The sequence below is a fragment of the Phaenicophaeus curvirostris genome, chromosome 1 (assembly GCF_032191515.1).
Source record: "Phaenicophaeus curvirostris isolate KB17595 chromosome 1, BPBGC_Pcur_1.0, whole genome shotgun sequence".
NCBI classification, from domain to species: domain Eukaryota; kingdom Metazoa; phylum Chordata; class Aves; order Cuculiformes; family Cuculidae; genus Phaenicophaeus; species Phaenicophaeus curvirostris.
In genome coordinates, this window is record NC_091392.1 from 127,155,422 (window position 1) to 127,177,522 (window position 22,101).

Sequence of the window (22,101 nt, forward strand, 5' to 3'; positions counted from 1 at the left end):
ATGGTCGAGCTTATCATACTTAACAATACACCTAAACTGAGCCCTCTGAAAAATTCATATCTAAGTAGAATAGCAAAGGCATATTTTAGGTATGCATACATGGTTCAACACAAAAAAACCCTGACTGTGCCTGTAACTCTCTTTATTTAACAAATTAAGAAAACTACAATCACCTTCAAAATAGTTCCCTTCAAAATAGTTCACAGTTGCATATGATGCTGCCAACATTCAAAGCAATTCCACAGATCATTTTCTGAAAGGCTGTTGAGGATCTCTGTCATTTTTGCTTTCATATCTTCTAGTGACAAACAATTTGAGCAACAACTTGATCTTTGGGACGAGGGAGCCAGGTCTGGTGAATAGGGTAGGTGATCAAACACAGCGATGTTATTAGCTAAAAACTGCTTCACAGACAAAGCGTTGTGATTTGGCACACACCGATATTTTCCGACTGAGGAAAATGTCAAGAAAATGTCTATACTTGAACACATGTCCACTGGTACTCAGTGAAGCAATTAAGTTCAGCATCATCTCCTTGTGACAGTACAGAATGTGTTCTATAACCATCTCTTTGTTTCTCCCCTCCTACTCTTGGTTTCCGAGCTATAGAGTTAGTCTCCATTTTTTTGTGTCAGAGTGCTGCCTTTGCTATCAGCAGCCCCAAAAGCACATGTATTTCAAGAGGAAAAAAACTTCAGTTATCAAAGTGATTTTTTGTGTGTTCCGTGTTTTTGTTTTTTTTTTTTTTTAACAAAGGTGCTAGCCAGCCTCTAGCCCTACCTTGTGAGAGCTTGGCTCCACATCCCATCAGTCAATGGAGATTTCACTACGTTTGGAAGACTCACAACAGTTCCCCTCTTCCTGCAACTGTTCATTACCAAACTTTGTGAGGTTTCTATTCACTTTAACACTCTTTAAAATGATGGACAGAGTTCTGAAAGCCCATCAGAAGACAGAACAGCTGCAAACAGCAATCTGCCCTAGGGTTTGCCTTTCCATGCTTTTAGGATGATAGCACAGTAATAGAACTACATAGTGAAAAACTTCCAGGTGGAGGCTCACACTAAAAAAAGAGGTCACCAATGACTTATAGCTATATTTGTCTCTCTAGCAAGAAAATAATCACATATACGTGGTAGGATCAACAATATCTGCATGCACAAAATCACGTATCAGCATCTCCATATGCACAACACAAAATATTCCTCTCATCCACAAAGTCATCCAGGTTTCTGTCTGCTTTCAGCTCTTGGGATAAATTATTCATTCTTGGTTAGTACCACACCTTCTGTATATTTGCTCAGGAGGGAAGGAAGACTGAAAGTTAGTTATTAACATTCAAAAGCCTGAAAAAGTGAATATTTGTTATTAACTACTTAGTAGTAATTTGATAGTGCTCTATTTGGAAGAACGTATTTAAATAAGTGTTAAATAATTTAAGTTTCGATTAATTTATTTTTTTATGCAAAATAGGAAGAAACTTAATAAGCCAATCTTCCAATAACAATATTAAATTGGAGTGAAACTGCTTTCAGGAGAGATGAATATTTGATAAAACTCATGTTATGATGAAAGTTAGAAAATCTCTATACCATTTAACACCCCAAATAAAAGTAGAAGACAAGCAGACTACTTATTAAAACTACTGATTTGGGAGGACTGGTTATTTTGCCAATCTTCAAAATTCTGAGGAGGAAGTCTAAAGATTTGGGGGCAAATTATTCCAACATAAGAGTACCTCTAATATGTAATATAAATTCCATGTGGGACCAACAGAACATGACTTCCATGTCCAAAAAATAGATGTACTCTAACAGTTACATGAATCCCTTCTCGGTTACAGAATTTGTAGGTCTACCCAAAAAAAAAAAAAAAAAGACCACATCTAAAGCTCTGAAAATCTGGATTCACCATAGCAATCAGTACTAAATTTGACTGCTTCTAAAATTCTCTTTCAAGTGCTTATTGGTTTCTTCACTTTTCTTCAGAGATTTTCCACTTGCTTATTTTCAGAAGGCTGGAAGAGAGAACCAGGTTACGGAAATAATAATAATAATAATCTCCAATTCTTTTACCTGAATTTGAGTTCAGTCTGATTGGGAAGGAAAATGGCAGGTATCTTTATAGTTCTTTCGACAGCTAAAGTCAAATCCAATTTTTCTCAAGCTGTAAGTTCAGATGCTAAGGAACTATTTACAGACAGATATTTTCCTTCTTCTACTGTAAGATAATTTTCTCAAGTTTCAGAGTAGCTTGTAACATATCTGATTACTGGAACTTTCTGATGCAGATGGAAAAGCCAATATCTGGAAAAAAATGAAAACTGGTGCTGCCAATTATTTGGTCGATCTCTCACACTCAATACTTTGAGAGCACTGGTAATGTTCTGCTTTCACAGTTTTGATACACCATGTATACATGCTGCTCTGCATTTGGTTGGTTGAGATCCAAAATTTCAGAGCTAAAAGAAGAGTGAAAAGTGGAGAAAATTCAAAACTATTTATGTTACTTGGTCACACTATCTCTCACTATTACTAACTCCTGCTTAAAGGTACTCCCAAGAGTATTTTGCCAAAATCTTTTTTGTTTGCTGTCTTATTTAGTCTCAATTAAGAGCCAATGATGGATAGTATAATTACTTTTTCATGGATATTTGCAGAAAATATAGTTTTCAAGGACTACATTAGAAAGGTATGATGACAGAAGTAGCTGCTTCTGGCAGCTCAGAAAGTTTGAAATCGTCTGCCAATCAACAGCAGAATTCCATTTACAACAGACGTTTTCTTACAGCAGAAGCAGATCATAGAATCATAGAATAGTTTGGGTTGGAAGGGACCTTAAAGAACATGTAGTTCCAACTGCCAAGATATTGACTTGGTATTGTGTTTAGCCCTCAAAATAAGCAAAATAATTACTGTTTATAGTCAGTTAAGTCTTAAAGCTAGCTGAGGCCATAGGGCATCTGCAAGGCAGTTTCCGGAACCAGAGCTGAAGCTGGGCCACATAGGACTTTATTGGCATAGGAGAGAAGAGATGAGGCATGACTTGATATTCTGAAGGACTCAGTTACCAGGGTGAAGGATCAAATGAAATGTGGGTGAAATTACACTCAAAAGGGAACCTACTGAAAAGTGGGGTAGAGAGATACTTTGCTTTAAGTTATGATCCTATTTAGGAAGACAAAGGCTTTTCAGACTTGTTCAAGTATTTTTGTGTGTTGACTGGGATTCAGGAACTGCTAACAGAATGACAGAATCCACAAAATATCTCATGCTTGACTTATCTGATTTTTCAGGTCAGAAGGGTGATTTAGGAAACATTCCTATTCCTGTAATCATGAACTGTAAGATTATCCCAAGTCCTACTCTATTCTCTTTTCTTCTTACATTTTGCTGAATAATTGTTCATTTTATATTTAATTCTGGACTTTGAAATTCTCACACATTCAACATTCTCTGGTTTATCTGTGGTTACAACAATTTAGATGCCCCAAACCAGTAACAAGTGGCACTAATTTGTGGATAAAGTATTTTTTATATGCTGCAAGAGCTCTAATTTATAACCCTCCTAAAAGTAGGTCTTCACTCTGCATAGGTAAAATGCAAATACAGTAAATGAGACACTGCAAGTGAGAGAAAATCTAACACAGAAACACAGCAGTGAATTTATGGAAGCAGAACCAGAAATATTTCCTGAACTAAAGTCACAGGTTGACGACAAAAGTCATCATATGTGAGTAATTTATAAATCCATGGTGAGTTAGAATGAAAAGTGATTTAGAGACAACAGATGCCACAGTTGTTTAACAACACCCTGAAACCTTCGGTCTTGCCTCCCAAAAGCAAAATTATTGAATCAAATCTTGATCTTTTGGTGCTTTGGTAACAGATATTTCTGCTTTCCCTGCACATTTCTCTCTGCTCTTCAGCACACTCTATTAATAATAATACCATAGCTGGGTTTAAAAGGACAGAATTCACTAAGGCTCTGGCTAAGACACTTAACACTAAAACACATTATGAATACTATATGTGAACATATTTCTAAAAGTGAACTTCTGTAGTACAAACAAAATAATATCCATAAGGAAGGCAGCATCACTGTATTAAATATCCTTTAATTATTTCTCTTTTAAATGGCAGATACCTTCGACAGACAGAAGCATGAATCACTGGTTCTGTCAATTGGGTTGAGGGATGCACAGACATATTAACAGTTATTGGAAGAACAGATCCCAGAATTCATAGCTTGGTATGTTATCCTACATACTATATTCCGCCTCCTCCTCCCCACCTATTTTTGCTTTTCCAGAACTGCAAAAAGGTGTTTCAACACTAAGGCCAAATGAATGTGTATTTGCAAAATTTGGCAAAGCAATAGTTTTCTTGCCAGTGGTCAAAAAGTCCATTTCAGATGAGATAATTTTTATACATTTACTTGACAACCAATGGCCCTGTTCCTGTTCCTACTCCTCCTCTCCTTTCCCACAGTAGCTTTATGAAAATCTTCTAGAAAGGTCTATAGTACATGACTATGCCATACATCATGCATGGTCACGGCTGCATTTTTGGAGTTCGGACCATGAACTCCTGCATTTTTATTAGTAGTGACCACAAAGATAAAGAAACAGTATGTGTCTTAAGAGGAATACGCCAAGAGCTTGTTATGGTAAAAAATGTAGCCTGAGACCCTGAAGCTGCCAATGGAGCAGTGAACCACAAAACGGCTGTCTTATTCAACCCTGTTGCTCAAAGCAGAATTAACTAGAGCAGGTTGCTCAGGGCCATGTCCATTTGGGTTTTTAATATCTCCAAAGACGGAGACTTCACAAACACTATGGTCAACCTGCAACAGTTAAACCTACTTCACAGTCAAAGTAGTTTTTGCTTATGTTTACATGGAATTTCCTGTATTTTAATTTATGTCCATTGCTTCTTGTCCTTTCACAACGTATCACTGAGACCCATATGCACTCCAGAAGCCTTGCGGATTGAGTGTGCCCTACAGTGTTGCCTCACTAGCAGGTATCAATCAGTTAAACAAGACTCTTTTAAACAATGAAATTTCCTCCTGGAAAAATCTGGTTTTAGTTAGAAAATGTCTGTCTTATTCATGTGAAAGGTAGGTTTTCCTCTGCATGTTTATCTAAATATTAAAAAATAAGACTATCCAAGCAGATTTAAGAAACTTATTCTGCAACTGATCTCGGTTAGATTAGAGAGGTGGTCTGTGGTACTACATCCAATCTTGGACCTTCTGAGAAAACTTAAACCACAGAATTCAACCTCAGGGCATTACCATATCTTGCATCAGGCCTATGGTCCTTTTAGATGAATAATCATTAGATTAAAATGAAGGTCCCATGCACCCCTAAATCATCTAGTAACTTGGTTGTGATGAAAAGAGTACATACCCAGGTCCCTCTGTATGAGCAGTTAACAACACTTCTGATTGTGTCCCTTGGCATGGTCTCTTTCACACTGCTCAAATCTGACTGTGTGACAGAGAAAAATGCAAGGGATTTGTGCAGGGGTTTTATAGGTGCTCTGTAATGAATGAGGGCAGAAGTGAGAAAACAGATTCTTGCTTTAAGGAAGATTTACTATTGCAAGCTGTTCTCTGTTAGCACTTGGGCACAGCATCCTATCAGTGAAAGAAAACTCATTCTGACTTTCAAAAATATTAAGTTTTTGGTGAAAAATCAATAAACCAGAAAATTGTACTTTTCTGGACGTACAGAGTTTACAAAGGCTTTGGTGAAACTGGAAATCAATGTGCAATTGTGTGTGAAAGAAGCAGTCTTAGTAAAGGAGACACAGAAGACAAATTACAGCCACCAAAATGCCTTTCTTGATTATCTCTAGAAGCAAAACATACAACCCCAAATTTTCTCCATTGAAGTAGTATTATTCATCAGGAGAAAACATTACCTACTGGTTACATTACTGTTAAGAACATGTCCTTATAATAATTTCCAACATCTGGAGATTTCTCAGCATTTGTACCCTTTAGGACTAAAATGAGATTTCCAGAATGTAGTGCTTTGTGCCTCTCTATACCAAACACTTGCATTGCACCTATGAATTAACATACTAAAAGAACAGTTCATTCCAAGATACAAGTCACATTATTTGCTGGAATTTAGTAAATTTTTCTCTAAGCATAAGAGGTTAAATCCAGTTAAATCCAGCTGGAGGCCAGTGATAAGTGGGGTTCCCCAGGGCTCAGTGCTGGGCCCAGCCCTGTTCAATGTCTTTATCAATGACCTGGATGAAGGCATTGAGTGCACCCTTAGCAAGTTTGCAGACAACACTAAGCTGGGTGGAAGTGTTGATCTGCTGGAGGGTCGGGAGGCTCTGCAAAGGGATCTGAACAGGCTGGACCCCTGGGCTGAGTCCAATGGCATGAGGTTTAACAAGGCCAAATGCCGGGTCCTGCACTTGGGGCACAACAACCCTATGCAGTGCTACAGACCAGGAGAAGTCTGTCTAGAAAGCTGCCTGGAGGAGAGGGACCTGGGGGTGTTGGTTGACAGCCGACTGAACATGAGCCAGCAGTGTGCCCAGGTGGCCAAGAAGGCCAATGGCATCTTGGCTTGTATCAGAAACGGCGTGACCAGCAGGTCCAGGGAGGTTATTCTCCCTCTGTACTTGGCACTGGTGAGACCGCTCCTCGAATACTGTGTTGGGTTCTGGGCCCTTCGCTACAAGAAGGATGTTGAGGCTCTGGAGCGAGTCCAGAGAAGAGCAACAGAGCTGGTGAAGGGGGCTGGAGAAGAAGTCTTACGAGGAGTGGCTGAGGGAGCTGGGGTTGTTTAGCCTGGAGAAGAGGAGGCTGAGGAGAGACCTCATTGCTCTCTACAACTACCTGAAAGGAGGTTGTAGAGAGGAGGGTGATGGCCTCTTCTCCCAAGTGACAGGGGACAGGACAAGAGGGAATGGCCTCAAGCTCCACCACGGGAGATTTAGGCTGGACATTAGGAAAAAATTCTTCACAGAAAGGGTCATTGGGCACTGGAACAGGCTGCCCAGGGAGGTGGTTGATTCACCTTCCCTGGAGGTGTTTAAGGCACGGGTGGACAAGGTGCTAAGGGGCATGGTTTAGTGTTTGATAGGAATGGTTGGACTTGATGATCTGGTGGGTCTCTTCCAACCTGGTTATTCTATGATTCTAAGATGAAACAGCACTTCTCAGAAAGTGGGGAAGGATAATATTAAGTCTTTTAAATTCTGTGCTGGCTATGGCAATCTTATGGGTACAAACCAGCTTACAAAATAACTTTTACACCTCATTCTAAAGTCAGAATTCAGTAGTGTTAGAAATACCTACTTGGTTTAATCTGAAAGCAAAGGGATATACTTCAGAAAAAGACAAAAAGTAGTTATCTCTATATGAAAAATATGAGCTTTTTCCCTCCACAGCACAGTAACAGAGATGGATTGACTGACTCAGAGATCAGGTGCTAAGCAACAAGCACTCCTTTCCACAGTAAAACAGAAACACCTAATAAAACAGCTTCTGTTCAGGAGCTGCACTGCTGCAAAGAGCCATTTTCCTCCCAGGTGCAACCATACAATCTGCCACATTATGTGTCAGCAATATGCTCAAGGGGCCACTGCCACGTAAGCAGGCTAGAGGAATGGGGCAGAGACTACTGTGGAGTTAAAATCACTACTTTGAAAATATCCCTTGTTCAGAAACTATTGTACTGCTTGTCAAAACAGGTTGATAAAATGTTATTCTGAAATGGGCATCTGCACTCCCTTAATTCAAACAGCATTTTCACCAGTCAATACAGGTGGTGAACACCAAATTTCATGATGCATGCCAGCCAGCATCCTTGGTTCATGGCTTTCATAGCCCTGCTACCTCCCATTTCCTAGTGAAGGAAGGAATACAGAGAGAAGTAGAGAAGTCAGGACTTAGATCAAAGTTCTTACAGATGTGACGCTCTCCACCATATTGCAGTGATAACTCATGCTGAGTCCTCTCTGTGAAATGCCTCACATATCCTTCTCTGCTACTATATGTTGCACTGAACCTCTTCTTTATAAAACAAGAGAAACCAAGGGTCTAAATCACTTGTTCTACATTAAAAAGAAAAAATAAAAACCCTCTCAGATGTGCTATTGTGATTGTACCAGCTACATGTAATGTAGTTTACTGGTGGACAAATAATATTAATAGCTATAAAGGCAAAACTCCTTTGCCAGGTAATAAAAGCAGAATACAACCAGGAATGACTAATTGAAATAGATAACAGAAAAAATACAGAATAGGGATGTGAAAGGAAATTAGGAAATGTTCTGAGCTGAGAGATTTATTAGTCTATAGATCTACATCTCTTGACAATGTAAAATTACACTTTCAGAGCATTATATCATATGCAGTAAGGAATAAATCTAGACTGGCAGAGCTGGACTAGACGACCTTTGCGATAACTCTCTCATTTTTAAAGAATTCCCCAGCTTCATCGTGAAAGGAGTTATAACAAGCCTTTTTCCCCCTCACGGTCAGATGCAAAAGAAGATAATAGCAAAAGTTTAAACCAAAAGTTTTCCACAAAAACCTCCAGTTGTGCTTCATGATGGCCCATAAACCACTCTTACCTCATGTCTAGAGCATTTTGCTTTGCTGCAATAGTTAACTCTGTATTTTAATAAAAATGACAGAGCATATAGAAATATATGTAAAATCTCCCACATTCAATACCTTCAAATTAAATTTGGGCAACTGCTTCCCTAATATGAGAAAATTCATGGTATCTATTTACTGCTTCTTTCAAAGAGAAGCCATGCAGATGTGAAAATATTCTCTCATCTGTGGCAGGAATAATATTCCTCATGAACAAACCAGATATTATTCCATATAATTAAAAGAACTGAGCACTCTCTCCTGAGGAGATGAAATATTACTATTTAACAAAATGAATGCTTAAACAGTACTCAGGTATAAAAGCTGCATATGCACATCCACTCTCTTTTTGAGTTCAAAGGACTGAGAATCTAGAACTAACAAAACAAGATTACCGAGGCACTTTCACGAGATGATTTTAGCCGAACAGCAATGAAACAATAGAAAATATCTCTTAAATCTGAGCAAGTTGCTATCTTGTCAGCTACTCTGCAGTCTCTGTTTTATTGCTCACCTCCAACTTTTTTCGCCATGAGGACAGCCAAGCAGTGCAACAAGTTGGCTGTGAATTTGTGCCATCTCCATCTTAGGAGGTTTTCAACACCCGACTGGGCAAAGCCCTGAGAAGCCTTCTTTGACCTCAGAGCAGGCCCTGCTTTGAGGCAAAAACCAGAGCAGAGACCCCCTCCAAGGTTCCTCCGAGTCTGAATTATCCTGCACTTTTTATACACTTTATGCTGGTTTCTGAAGCATTGTGATTTTTTTCTGCAGCAAATTCATTAGGAATTTTGACATTCTGTGGCTGGCAGCTTATTATAATTTTGTTCTCCTTCCAACTCTCTGAGAACATTTTTCTCAGAATTATGGGAACTGGCCATCCATTCCCCTAGTTTACCCTCTTTTACTGTTCCCATCATTAGCTATAGTAATTCATACCGTATTTGAATGTGGAGTTTAATACCTATCTGAATAGGATTAAATGAAGGTGATTAACTGCAGAAGCAGAAGACTAGACCCAGAAGGCTTCTCCATTCCTCATGTTTATTGTGCTAGTCTAAAAATAATGCAAAGACATCTTCCATTAGGAAAGAATTTATATGTTGTTTCTCTCTTGCCTTTTCTCTCAGAAACACGGAAGATTTATTTCTGACCAGATTTTCACCAAACCCAGATGGAATATCTAGGTTTACCTTTTAGCACAACAATCTTCTGGCTACCCCAATCACTTCCAATTGGGACTAGTACCTTATGGAGCAAGGCACATTTTACTTATTGATAAACTGTTTCAGCATTTTGTTTGTTTTATGTGCCACACAGTTCACTTAAGGCCTAGATCAATTTCCTGCACTAATTTTAACAGTATCACTACTATTTTAATTACTTCTTTCATGCTTCTTATATTTACGAAGTGCTGCATTAGAAGGAATACATATTGTATCACTTAGGTGGTTTCTGTTTGGAGTGAAGAAGTTGGTCAAAGGCTGGCATGACTATTCCAGCTTCAGAACAAGAAGGATGTTCTTCTTTCTGAATCAGATACATAAGCCCACGAGTCCCCAACTCAAAGAAACCCAATATGTGCCAGTGTGTAGGCATTCAAAGCTTCCTATGGCCAAGGGGATGATTGTGGCTGTGGGACATGATGGTGTTTTAGACTCATGAAGGCACTGCATAAGAATTTTCCATTATGTTTCTTCCTCTCACTCATCTTCCCCTGAATGAATTTTTAAATTGTTGTTCTTTCAAATTGTCTCTCAGAGCAGAAGGCCTTCTATACTTAAACTACAGCAGAGCAAGCCGACAAGAGAAATGAATGCAAGCTAGGCGCTCATGATGCCTTCACAGCAAAACTTATTCTATTATTTCTTTGCCACATGCTTATTGATGGGAAATGAACAAACAGTTGAAGCTGCAGAACAGGCCAAAGTGCTCATCCCTGTAAGGCTACAAAAACTAAAGTGAGCTATAACCCGTGCAACCTACAGAGGAAAGGAATGGAAATGTCATAAATGCTTCAGTCACCTCCAGAGAGGGATATCTCACTGTTTAGTTTTTACCAGAGAGAAGCTATTACCTTCATGAATGTACAAGTACTTGAGAAGAAACTAGTGCATCACAGTAGTTCAGACTATTAGACTTGTTCTACCGAGGTGGCTGGGAGTCCCCTTGGAGTCCAATCTGAGACAGCTATTTTTGAAAAGTCCAGACATTGTGAAAAATGACAGTTTTTTAATTTGTGAAATTTCAACAGTGCACGTGATAGTTTCAGCTGAAATTTGCGTTTTCCTGATGCTACAGTGGAAGCTAGCATATGCACAATTATACGTAGGCTGTAAAGGGTTAATTTGCAGAAAAGCAGGAGAGAAATGAGCATCTCAATCCTCTCTCACTGTGGTAAAAGATGGACAGAAATTTTTCATAATTACGAAATATTTAAAAAACTCTTCATGATGGTCATTTAATTTCTGGGCAGTTATATGAAATCCAGTGGAGTTTATTAGCTGAGTATATAAAAATGCTAATGCTTTTTAACTTTAACACAAGTATAATTTTTTAGAACAAGTATTTTTAACATGTACATTTTCAAGAATGCATTTAAAATTTCCTTTGCTGATGACTGATGCCTCTAAATGTCCTGCAAGCTTCAACATTATTTTAATACAAATATTTAAATGGAGATGAAAGACCACGGAGAACGAGCAATACCAATCAAAATGTTAACAAAAATTATGAAAATATGTATGGAAAATATTTTTCACTATGCACGTAGGTTAAACTGAACTTTAATATCAGACTTCTATCTATAGTAATTATAAGTCCAAGCATAGACAGTTGTGGGGGAGAAAAAGGAAAAGAGAGCCTTGATATTTAAATACTGCTGTAGTTGGACCTCAAACACTTTGAAGAAGAAGATCACAGAATCACAGAATCACAGAATAACCAGGTTGGAAGAGACTCACCGGATCATCGAGTCCAACAGTTCCTATCAAACACTAAACCATATCCCTCAGCACCTCGTCCACTGGTGCCTTAAACACCTCCAGGGAAGGGGATTCAACCACCTCCCTGGGCAGCCTGTTCCAGTGCCCAATGACCCTTTCTGTAAAGAATTTTTTCCTAACGTCCAGCCTAAAAGATGGACCAACTCCATCTGTTGTAGTGGTAAAATGACAATCTAGCTTTCAGACACCTACTTAAAATCTGTGCAATTGATTTTCAATTTTTTTTCTCAACAAAATTATTTTTGTTTAGTTACAAATACCCACAACAAAAATTCTTCAAACAGAAAATCTTTAAACACTGCGATGCTTACAATTATAATAGGCTGCTAGTTTTTCTGTGGGGCTGTTTTGGTTTTCTTTGGTAAACAGTTTTACAATATATAGTGCTTATGAGATGTCAATACTATTCAGAAAATTTTTGCAACAAACTGATGAGTAGCTTGTGCAGAAGTTAATCAAGAAGCTAATATGCATATGTTCTGCAGTTTCCTAAATGCTAGTTACTACAATTGAAAGATGTCATAAATACACGTGCATTTGATTCAAGAATTTTCATTAAAAATATAGGTAATTTATATCTGAGTACCTTCTGTTTTTCTTTAGGAATAGGAGGAGTAAGAGGAAATCAACCACTTGAGTTAGACTTCAAAGTCTTCAAAATAATGAATTTGTGGTAAATTCTTCTCTGTATTGAGAACATCTAAACGCACACATTTTGAATTGAACTTATTTTTCTCTGGAGAGGAGGGTGGGAAACAAGAAATATCTGGAAATATGCACCATTTAAGTAGAAATGTAATTTTTCTTAAAAGCTACTGTCTCCATTCCAATTTATCTTATCAGCTAAAACCTGATTTTTGCAACAGGTCCATAAGCCAATCTTCACTTACAGTGTGTTCAACAAGACCACTGGTGCAATTGAACTTTGCATGCCCAGACTGATGCAGACCCACCAGTTCTCCTGAGCAAACACACTGACCTGAACTAGTATGGAAACTTCACAAGGACTGGCAGAGAGAGACAACTGAAAATGTAACCTTGGCCATATCCTTTATCATCGTTGCCTCAGTGTCCTCGCTGGCAGAGTAGAAAGGAGAGTGCCTGGCTCTCTGTAGGTGTTCATTGCATCAAACACTGAAACTAATTATGAGATTTAAGAGTCACTGAGCTGTACTCCAACCACAATAACAAATACACACTGAGTTTGCCAAAGCTGCACCAACTTAATTGATATTGCAGCAAAATAACTCCAATTTTATTCTTCTTTTATTCTTTATTATTTTACATGAAATAATGGAAAACTGGAATATTAAAGTGCATGTGTACCTATCTACATACGTAGATTCAGCAAAATCTCTATGGAATAAATCCTTCATTACTTCTCTGCATCTGTTCCTGAGACACCATATGTGTGAACCTTAAATGACATATATTGGTACTAAACTCACTTTATTTTCAAATACAATTAAAATGACCAAAAAACTACTGTCATTAATTAAACAGTTTTAAATTGGCTGGTTATCAGCAAAGTGAGACGCTATTAAATTTTCTGTCACTTTTGCTATGACAAGCAAGTCACTAGGTATTGATAAATACATATGGAAAAGGCAAAAGGATAGGAGGCATGAAGGGAGAAGTAACAAGGTCGACAATATGAGCTTACTGGTGTAGGTTTGGAAACTGTAAGCAAGGTTACTCTTTATTGTATAATTCCCTCCTATATAAAACAGTCTGCAATCTTCTCTTCCCATAGCAATGTTGCTTCTAGACTAAAGGAAAGTTGTATTGGTAGTAGATTATTATTAACCTGATGCAGAACCTCTTTTGACTCATGACACTATCTCCTTCCTAAATAACCACATTATTTTCCTGTAGTGAAAACAAAGCGCAACATACCAAGGAAATGCCTGTACAGAATAACATAATGAACTTAAAAAACTATAATCATGTGTCAGAGCTTTCACATCTTGTGCCCCAAAGGTCCAAGACAATTTTAGCTGTACCAGTTTATATCTACAATAATCAATCACATTGAACACCTGCTTGCACACTAGATTAGCAACAGAGTAAGCAGTTTGCCTTTGCTTAATGAAAACAAACTCTCTGTGTTGGTGTTCCTTTTGCAATACTGAAGAAGAAAACCAGAATGCAAAACAACTTGGCTACAGATCAACATATGCTGGAAACACTTTCTGGAATGGGAAACAAAACAGAGCAAAATGATGAAGAGACTTTGTATGTGAGGATCAAAAAATAACCCCATAAATGGGTACAAGAGATGATTACTGCATAGACATAACACAAATTAGTTTTTCTTTACTATTATATCAGCTACAACATCAGTTATGTTCAGTGGACACAAATACAACTTAACTTTTTAAGACCATAACTGAAACACCCCCTTGACCACATAGTTTTTGATTGCAATGGCAGGTCAACAATATAAACAATATTCTTAAAACCAGTCATTTTATGCAAATACAGTATACTGCTGGTCATGAAAATGCTAGACTGCCATATTCGTGGGATCACTTCAGAATACAACAATATGAATCTGCTGGCATTTTTCAAAATGATTTTTAGCAAATAAACAACCACTCAAATCTGAATTACCATGGTAATTTTTTAATACCGCCCACTTTGTTTACAAGACAAAAACATACCATTTCTGTGGTGGTAATTTATTTAATCAGGGTATTTCTTTTGATCAAAGAGTTTTATTTTCCAAAGTGCCATTTATAAAAGCAGTAGGAACACAGAGTTGAAGTCAGCGTGATTTTAAAGCTGCTTTTCTGCAGAAAACCTTCACAGTAAAAAGGTAATCAACCTGCACATATCAATGGCTGGAAAAGTCAAAATGAGAGAGCTTGGAACTCTAAGTAGAATTCATCATTAACTAGTGGGATGCATTCTTAGTCCAAAATTATTTAACATTTATATCAATGAATTAAAAAAAGAATGAACATCATTGAATAAAGGTAACCCAGAATCAAAGACCAGTGAATGACAGGATACCTGAACGCTGAGTGAGCAGCATGGTTTCTATTCCAGGGAATTAAGAAAAAAGGGAAAAGGAAGTAGAGAAAAAAAAATATTTTTCTTTATGTCAAAGAATATGCATATTAAAAAAATAATTTCAAAACAAGGGCTTTGGTAGGTCCATTCCCCAGCAGACCTGGGATTCCTGGAGTGTCAGTATTTCATGTTAAGACCTGGGAATCATGGCGACCCAAAGTGAGGGCCCAGCACCCTTACTCTCTTAGTATTTCATAACTAGCTTTGCTTCAAGACACAGATTATTCAGCAAGCATACCCAAGAAGTTGCATGTTTTAACACAGCCAACCAAACACAATGTTAAATATTTAAGAACAAAGAATGCAAGATATAAATTATTACATTGGAAATGCCAGTCTTTTAAGTCAGTGATTTGGAAAAGTGCCATTACAGAAAAAATAAACCCAAACCCAAGTAATAAACACACTCTCACTACAAGTCTGTGGTTAAAATGGGTAAACAGTCCTCCAAATATTCAAGTAGAGAGACAGTGGATGGGAACAGAAAGTTCATAGTACCTTTCAACTCAGCTCCTGGAAACTTATGTCCTGTTCTGGCATACATGCTTTAGGAAGGTTGCTTAGGATACCTAGGATACTTCAGGATGAAATATGAGGAATTGAAAGAATTACGGATGAAAGAATATGAAGACACACTGATGACAAACCCAGGAAGCTCATTTGACTTCTTTTTAAGCAAGAGAAGGCTACAAAGTGGTTCGTTTATAGCCTACAAACTCCTGTACTGGGAGATAAAATTTGGTAACAAAAGACCTTTCAACCTTGATGATAGAAGTACCTTTATTGCTAAAGTTAGACATAGAAGCCAGGTAACACAGGCTAATAGGAGAAAACTTTTAACAACAAGGGCAACCAGGATCTTACTTAACAAACTTGGTGGAATATTCTCTAGTACTAACACAAAAAATTGAGGCACTATAGGTACAAGTCCAACTACAGCAACCTGGTAAGACCTACACTTTACTTCAGGAGAATCCATTGGCTTGTGGTATGCAACACAGAAAGTCACAATACCCTCTCTTCATCTAATATTCTAGTATGATGAAAACTAAATTCTTAAAACAAAAACCCAAATAAAAAATCCCAGTGTCTTTCACTATTGGTGCAGTTTTTGGAGTTACCACCATTCCTCTGCACTGTACTCATACTCATTAAGAGGCTTCCATTTAAAGATAATCCAAAGTCTCTGTGAAAACTAGGTGGTTGATGCACATAAAAATATTTTCTAATAGGACAGCCTAATTTTTAGAGATCTTTAAGATGCAATTTGAGCACGAAGTATGTTTGCATTGTCCTATTTGGTATCTACAGTTTAATAAAATTGTATTGCAGTCAGATACAAGTTCCTTGTGTTTTATCTATATTCCTCTGTTCCTTATCTGCTCACTGCACTGTTTATTTAAGAATTTAAGAAAAGCTCTGTCCAATTTATTACAAAATATCTGTCTCTGCTATGTGGCAAAGATACATATGGCCCCATCTGCAAACTAGACTAGGGTTTCATAAGTCAATATGCTTGGGTGCCATCACCATAAAAGGGAACTGTATTGTACTCCATGGTGGTAGCCAGCTGGCTTCCAACAACAGTACCAGCAATAATCAGCCGCAGAGGGCAGTGAATGCTCTGTGAAGGGTTCCTTTCCATTTCGCCAGGGACAAATCAATGGCTCAAGCTTCCTCTTTCTGTTTATTTAATGCATTTTGCTTCAAAGCCAGTTAACAGATCAATACTGTTTTGTATTCTGAAAAATAAATAACCTTTATTTATTAACCTTTATTTATTATAAATATTATAAATATAACCTTTATTTATTTATAAATAACCTTTATTTATTTATAAATAACCTTTATTTATTTTTATAAATAAATAAGCTCCCACTAAACCTCTCAAAAGATGCTGAAGATTTAATGGCATTATAGAGACTTCTTTTGAGGGTAATGATGCACAAAAAGAACTAGCAGACACTGGTGGAATTTGTGGTGTTAACAGTTCAGGTCTTTTGTGGACAAATATCCAAAGTATACAAAAAATGCCGGCTGTCAATTCTAAGCATGCTGCTGCTCATTAACTTCCATACTGGAATTCTGAAGAATCTTCCAGTTCCCGTGTACATCACTTATTTTTGTACACAATTTGGAAACTAGACATAACGGGTAATAGAGGAAACTAAGGAAAACCAAAGACGGCACCTTAAAAAAAAGGTTTTTCTCATTGTGCAGTGTCAGGAATTTTAACGTATACTAACAAAGAAATGTTGCTGAGAGGTGAGTATTTTCTCAATACATGGCAAGTGTTACATATGTACCACACTGTTCTTTATAGAGTGGAAACTCCTCTGTCACACAAATAGCTCTTCTATTTTTATTCTGTAAATATTTGATTTCAAGGGCTCTTGCACTGATTCCTTCTAGGAAAGACTGCAGACATTACAGAGGACAGTTTGGGGCCACTTGCAAACTCCTTTGCTTCATGTATTAGGGAACCACTATAGATCAGTCTACCTTTGCAAATGGAAATCTCGCCATTATCAGTTTTCCAACTTACGAACCAAGTGTAAAACTAAAATCGGAAATAATAATGTAAGAAAAATGTTTATCATTAAACTTACATTATTAAAAAGGAAAAGGAAAGGGAATAACAATTCTTGCACCTGGAGACCTGATCTAATTACAGTGCACCACAAGAGCTATTTTTAATACTAACTGACATCTTCTCCGAAATGTATCAGACTTACTTAATGTAAAGGCTCCACTACTTTCAACTAATATACACCAATTATAATACGATAATCTGAAATGATGTTTTACAATAAGAAACCAAGTTACTTTTCTCTTAGGGGTTCAGTGAAGCTCCACCTGTCAGTTTTTCACAGCAGACTTCCCAACAAGCCCACACTGCCACCTCACTCAGAGACTGGCAATCTAAATTAAACATTTTATGTTTGCACGTGAAGATAATTTTAATTATATCTATTGGTTCTTCTGGACAGTTACTGTGTGTATATTCCTCTACAGTGACGTCTTTTACTGAGATCTAAATCATAAATACTTCTACCATGTGAAAGGCATATCATATCTAAAATATGTTGCGATCTTCTAACACCATTTTCCTGACACATTTGAAAACTTCCAAGTTACTGCAGTTTGCTTTTACATCCTATTCAGTAAGATCCCTTCCTTAACATTACTTGAGTTTAACAAGTCCAAATGCCGGGTCCTGCACTTGGGGCACAACAACCCTATGCAGAGCTACAGACCAGGAGAAGTCTGTCTAGAAAGCTGCCTGGAGGAGAGGGACCTGGGGGTGTTGGTTGACAGCCAACTGAACATGAGCCGGCAGTGTGCCCAGGTGGTCAAGAAGGCCAATGGCATCTTGGCTTGTATCAGAAACGGTGTGACCAGCAGGTCCAGGGAGGTTATTCTCCCTCTGTACTCGGCACTGGTGAGACCGCTCCTCGAATCCTGTGTTCAGTTCTGGGCTCCTCACCACAAGAAGGATGTTGAGGCTCTGGAGCGAGTCCAGAGAAGAGCAACAAAGCTGGTGAAGGGGGCTGGAGAACAAGTCTTACGAGGAGCGGCTGAGAGAGCTGGGGTTGTTTAGCTTGGAGAAGAGGAGGCTGAGGGGAGACCTCATTGCTCTCTATAACTACCTGAAAGGAGGTTGTAGAGAGGAGGGTGATGGCCTCTTCTCCCAAGTGACGGGGGACAGGACAAGAGGGAATGGCCTCAAGCTCCGCCAGGGGAGATTTAGGCTGGACATTAGGAAAAAATTTTTCACAGAAAGGGTCATTGGGCACTGGAACAGGCTGCCCAGGGAGGTGGTCGAGTCACTTTCCCTGGAGGTGTTTAAGGCACGGGTGGACAAGGTGCTAAGGGGCATGGTTTAGTGTTTGATAGGAATGGTTGGACTTGATGATCTGGTGGGTCTCTTGCAACCTGGTTATTCTATGATTCTATGATTCTATGAGTTATTGAGGGCTACATGTCAAAAATAGTTACGTGCATTAGGGCTCTCCTTAGCTCAAAGGGAAACCAAATTCTTCCCACAAGTTTTCCTGCCATTATCAAGCCTTTCAAGTACCTGTATCAAAGGAGTTGTCTGATAAGACTTAGCATATTGCAGTGACATACGTACTGGAAAGGAGGTTTTTAGCCAGTCTGGAAACTGCTGCTTCTTCACTTTCTATAAGTAGCAAATAAGTCAAGGCAGAGATACCACACTCTATTTCAATCATGATATCTTCTGTTTAAAGGATATAAACCACAGATGTCCATCCTACATTTGTAATGGCAAAATGAATTCTGAAATACTTCTTTGAGACTTAGGTATTGTTTGAAGAATAGGAACCTGTTTAACAGCAGGAGTCCAAAAACGGTTTCAACATCACTGCAGAAAACAAGACAGTCTCTCATCATAAGCACAGAGCAACAACTTTTGTAATGTTCTTTTTACTCACATGGTACAAAGCAGTTTCTGGTCCAGGTGTGCCCATGACCTCTTGTCTCAGTGAGTCCATCTGTAAGCTAGGCAACAGCGAATAATGACTTGGACTACTACACTTGTCTCCCTTCTTTTTGGACTTTTTTCCAGTATCCTTTTTGCTATTCCTTTGAAACATGTAGTCTTCTTGACCTATTTTCTCATTGCTCATATAGCGAAGCAATGAATTTTCTGTTGAAAGAAAAATAAAGCAAAACACCAGTGTTAACTGTTGCATGCTAATCCTGCTTCCAAAATATATAATATTCTTGCTAAGGTCTACTGTCAATTTTAAATCTTCAAGATTATTTCATTAATAAAACCCATTTGCTCCTTTGGACTGTATATAATAAGAAAACAATCTTCTGGTAGGGAAAAATTAATGATTCTTGCAATTTTCTGGTATTTTTGACAATAAAAAGAACATCATATAAAAGAAGACCCACATCAATAAACTTCATTTTGGAGTCCTCAAAAAACGAGCACTTATGATCATATCTGTAATGGCTTTTTGAACAAGATACTAATGAATACAAATGACTGGTGCCATACATAAAGTAATTTACTCTGAATATTCACTTGAGATTATTCACCATAGTATTCATACTTTCCCCAAATACTTTTCCAGCATCTACCACCTTGTAGCTGCGGGACTTCCTGAGCCAGAAGCAATGTTTGTGAATTTAGGAAATCTCACTAGATTTGTCTTTCACAAACTTGTCTGGTCTATTGTTGTATTAATGTAAACTTTCAGTATCCATGACATCCTGTGACAAGAAGTTCCTTAGCTTGAACACAAACTGCATGAGGAGCCAGCTCTTTTCTTTTTAACCAGCACTCAGTGGAGACATTTGAGGTCTCTCGGGTCTTGTTTTGGAAAAAACAGTGACAAACCTATTTCCTTAGTTCATTCCACACAAGATTTTATAAACATTTATTATGTCCTCCATAAATTCTCCCAAAATTATGATCACCACTCTAATGAATTGACCCTGGTTTGGAACTTATTCCATACATATGATAATTTTTGTTGTGTCCTAAACCATCTTCAATTCTACTCTATTTCTCTCAAGAGATGATGAATCCAGAACTGCGCACACACACAGCATGAGCAAGAACTTTCATAGCATCATAAGAATACTTCTTAATTTGACCTGTATTATTTTCCTAATAATTCCTAATGATGTTGCCTTTTCTGATCGCTACTGAATTTTTGGTTATTGAAGCACATGCAAGAATCATAGAATAGAATCATAGAATCATAGATTAACCAGGCTGGAAGAGACCCACTGGATCATCGAGTCCAACCATTCCTATCAAACACTAAACCATTCCCCTCAGCACCTCGTCCACCCGTGCCTGAAACACCTCCAGGGAAGGTGACTCAACCACCTCCCTGGGCAGCCTGTTCCTGTGCCCAAGGACCCTTTCTGTGAAGAGTTTTTTCCTAATGTCCAGCCTAAATCTCCCCTGGCGGAGCTTGAGGCCATTCCCACTTGTCCTGTCCCCCGTCACTTGGGAGAAGAGGCCAGCACCCTCCTCTCCACAACCTCCTTTCAAGTAGTTGTAGAGAGCAATGAGGTCTCTCCTCAGCCTCCTCTTCTCCAGGCTAAACAACCCCAGCTCCCTCAGCCACTCCTCGTAAGACTTGTTCTCCAGCCCCTTCACCAGCTTTGTTGCTCTTCTCTGGACTCGCTACAGAGCCTCAGGTGAAGAGAACCAGGTGATCAGGCCCAGTCAACACGGGTTCACAAAAGGCAGGTCTTGCCAAACTAACCTGATTGCCTTCTATGATGAAGTGACTCGGCTGCTGGATGAGGGAAAGGCTGTGGATGTGGTCTTCCTGGACTTCAGTAAAGCCTTTGACACAGTTTCTCACAGCATTCTGCTTGAGAAACTGTCAGCCTCTGGCCTGGACAGGCGCACACTCTCCTAGGTGGAAAACTGGTTGGGTGAGCGGACCCAGAAAGTGGTGGTAAATGGAGTTTACTCCAGCTGCAGGCCAGTGACAAGTGGGGTTCCCCAGGGCTCAGTGCTGGGCCTAGCCCTGTTCAATGTCTTTATCAATGACCTGGATGAAGGCATTGAGTACACCCTTAGCAAGTTTGCGGATGACACTAAGCTGGGTGGAAGTGTTGATCTGCTGGAGGGTCGGGAGGCTCTGCAAAGGGATCTGAACAGGCTGGACCGCTGGGCAGAGTCCAACGGCATGAGGTTTAACAAGGCCAAATGCCGGGTCCTGCACTTGGGACACAACAACCCTGTGCAGTGCTACAGACTAGGAGAAGTCTGTCTAGAAAGCTGCTTGGAGGAGAAGGACATGGGGGTGTTGGTTGACAGCCGACTGAATATGAGCCAGCGGTGTGCCCAGGTGGCCAAGAAGGCCAATGGCATCTTGGCTTGTATCAGAAACGGTGTGACCAGCAGGTCCAGGGAGGTTATTCTCACTCTGTACTCAGCACTAGTGAGACCGCTCCTTGAATGCTGTGTTCAGTTCTGGGCCCTTCGCTACAAGAAGGATGTTGAGGCTCTGGAGCAAGTCCAGAGAAGAGCAACAAAGCTGGTGAAGGGGGCTGGAGAACAAGTCTTACGAGGAGCAGCTGAGAGAGCTGGGGTTGTTTAGCTTGGAGAAGAGGAGGTTGAGGGGAGACCTCATTGCTCTCTACAACTACCTGAAAGGAGGTTGTAGAGAGGAGGGTGCTGGCCTCTTCTCCCAAGTGACGGGGGACAGGACAAGAGGGAATGGCCTCAAGCTCCACCAGGAGAGATTTAGGCTGGACATTAGGAAAAAATTCTTCACAGAAAGGGTCATTGGGCACTGGAACGGGCTACCCAGGGAGGTGGTTGATTCACCTTCCCTGGAGGTGTTTAAGGCACGGGTGGACGAGGTGCTAAGGGGCATGGTTTAGT

At 39.1% G+C, this 22,101-nt stretch overlaps 1 protein-coding gene across 4 annotated transcripts in view; it reads right to left on the reverse strand.

Annotated features, from left to right (window-relative positions):
* The window catches only part of CNKSR2 (connector enhancer of kinase suppressor of Ras 2), a 214,623-nt gene that overhangs the window by 59,153 nt on the left and 133,369 nt on the right, over positions 1–22,101 (reverse strand). For all 4 annotated transcript variants that reach the window (XM_069873850.1, XM_069873859.1, XM_069873869.1 and 1 more), the window contains one exon: positions 19,169–19,383. In XM_069873850.1, coding sequence (XP_069729951.1) covers positions 19,169–19,383 — 215 coding nt within the window. The remainder of the gene's footprint in view (positions 1–19,168; positions 19,384–22,101) is intronic.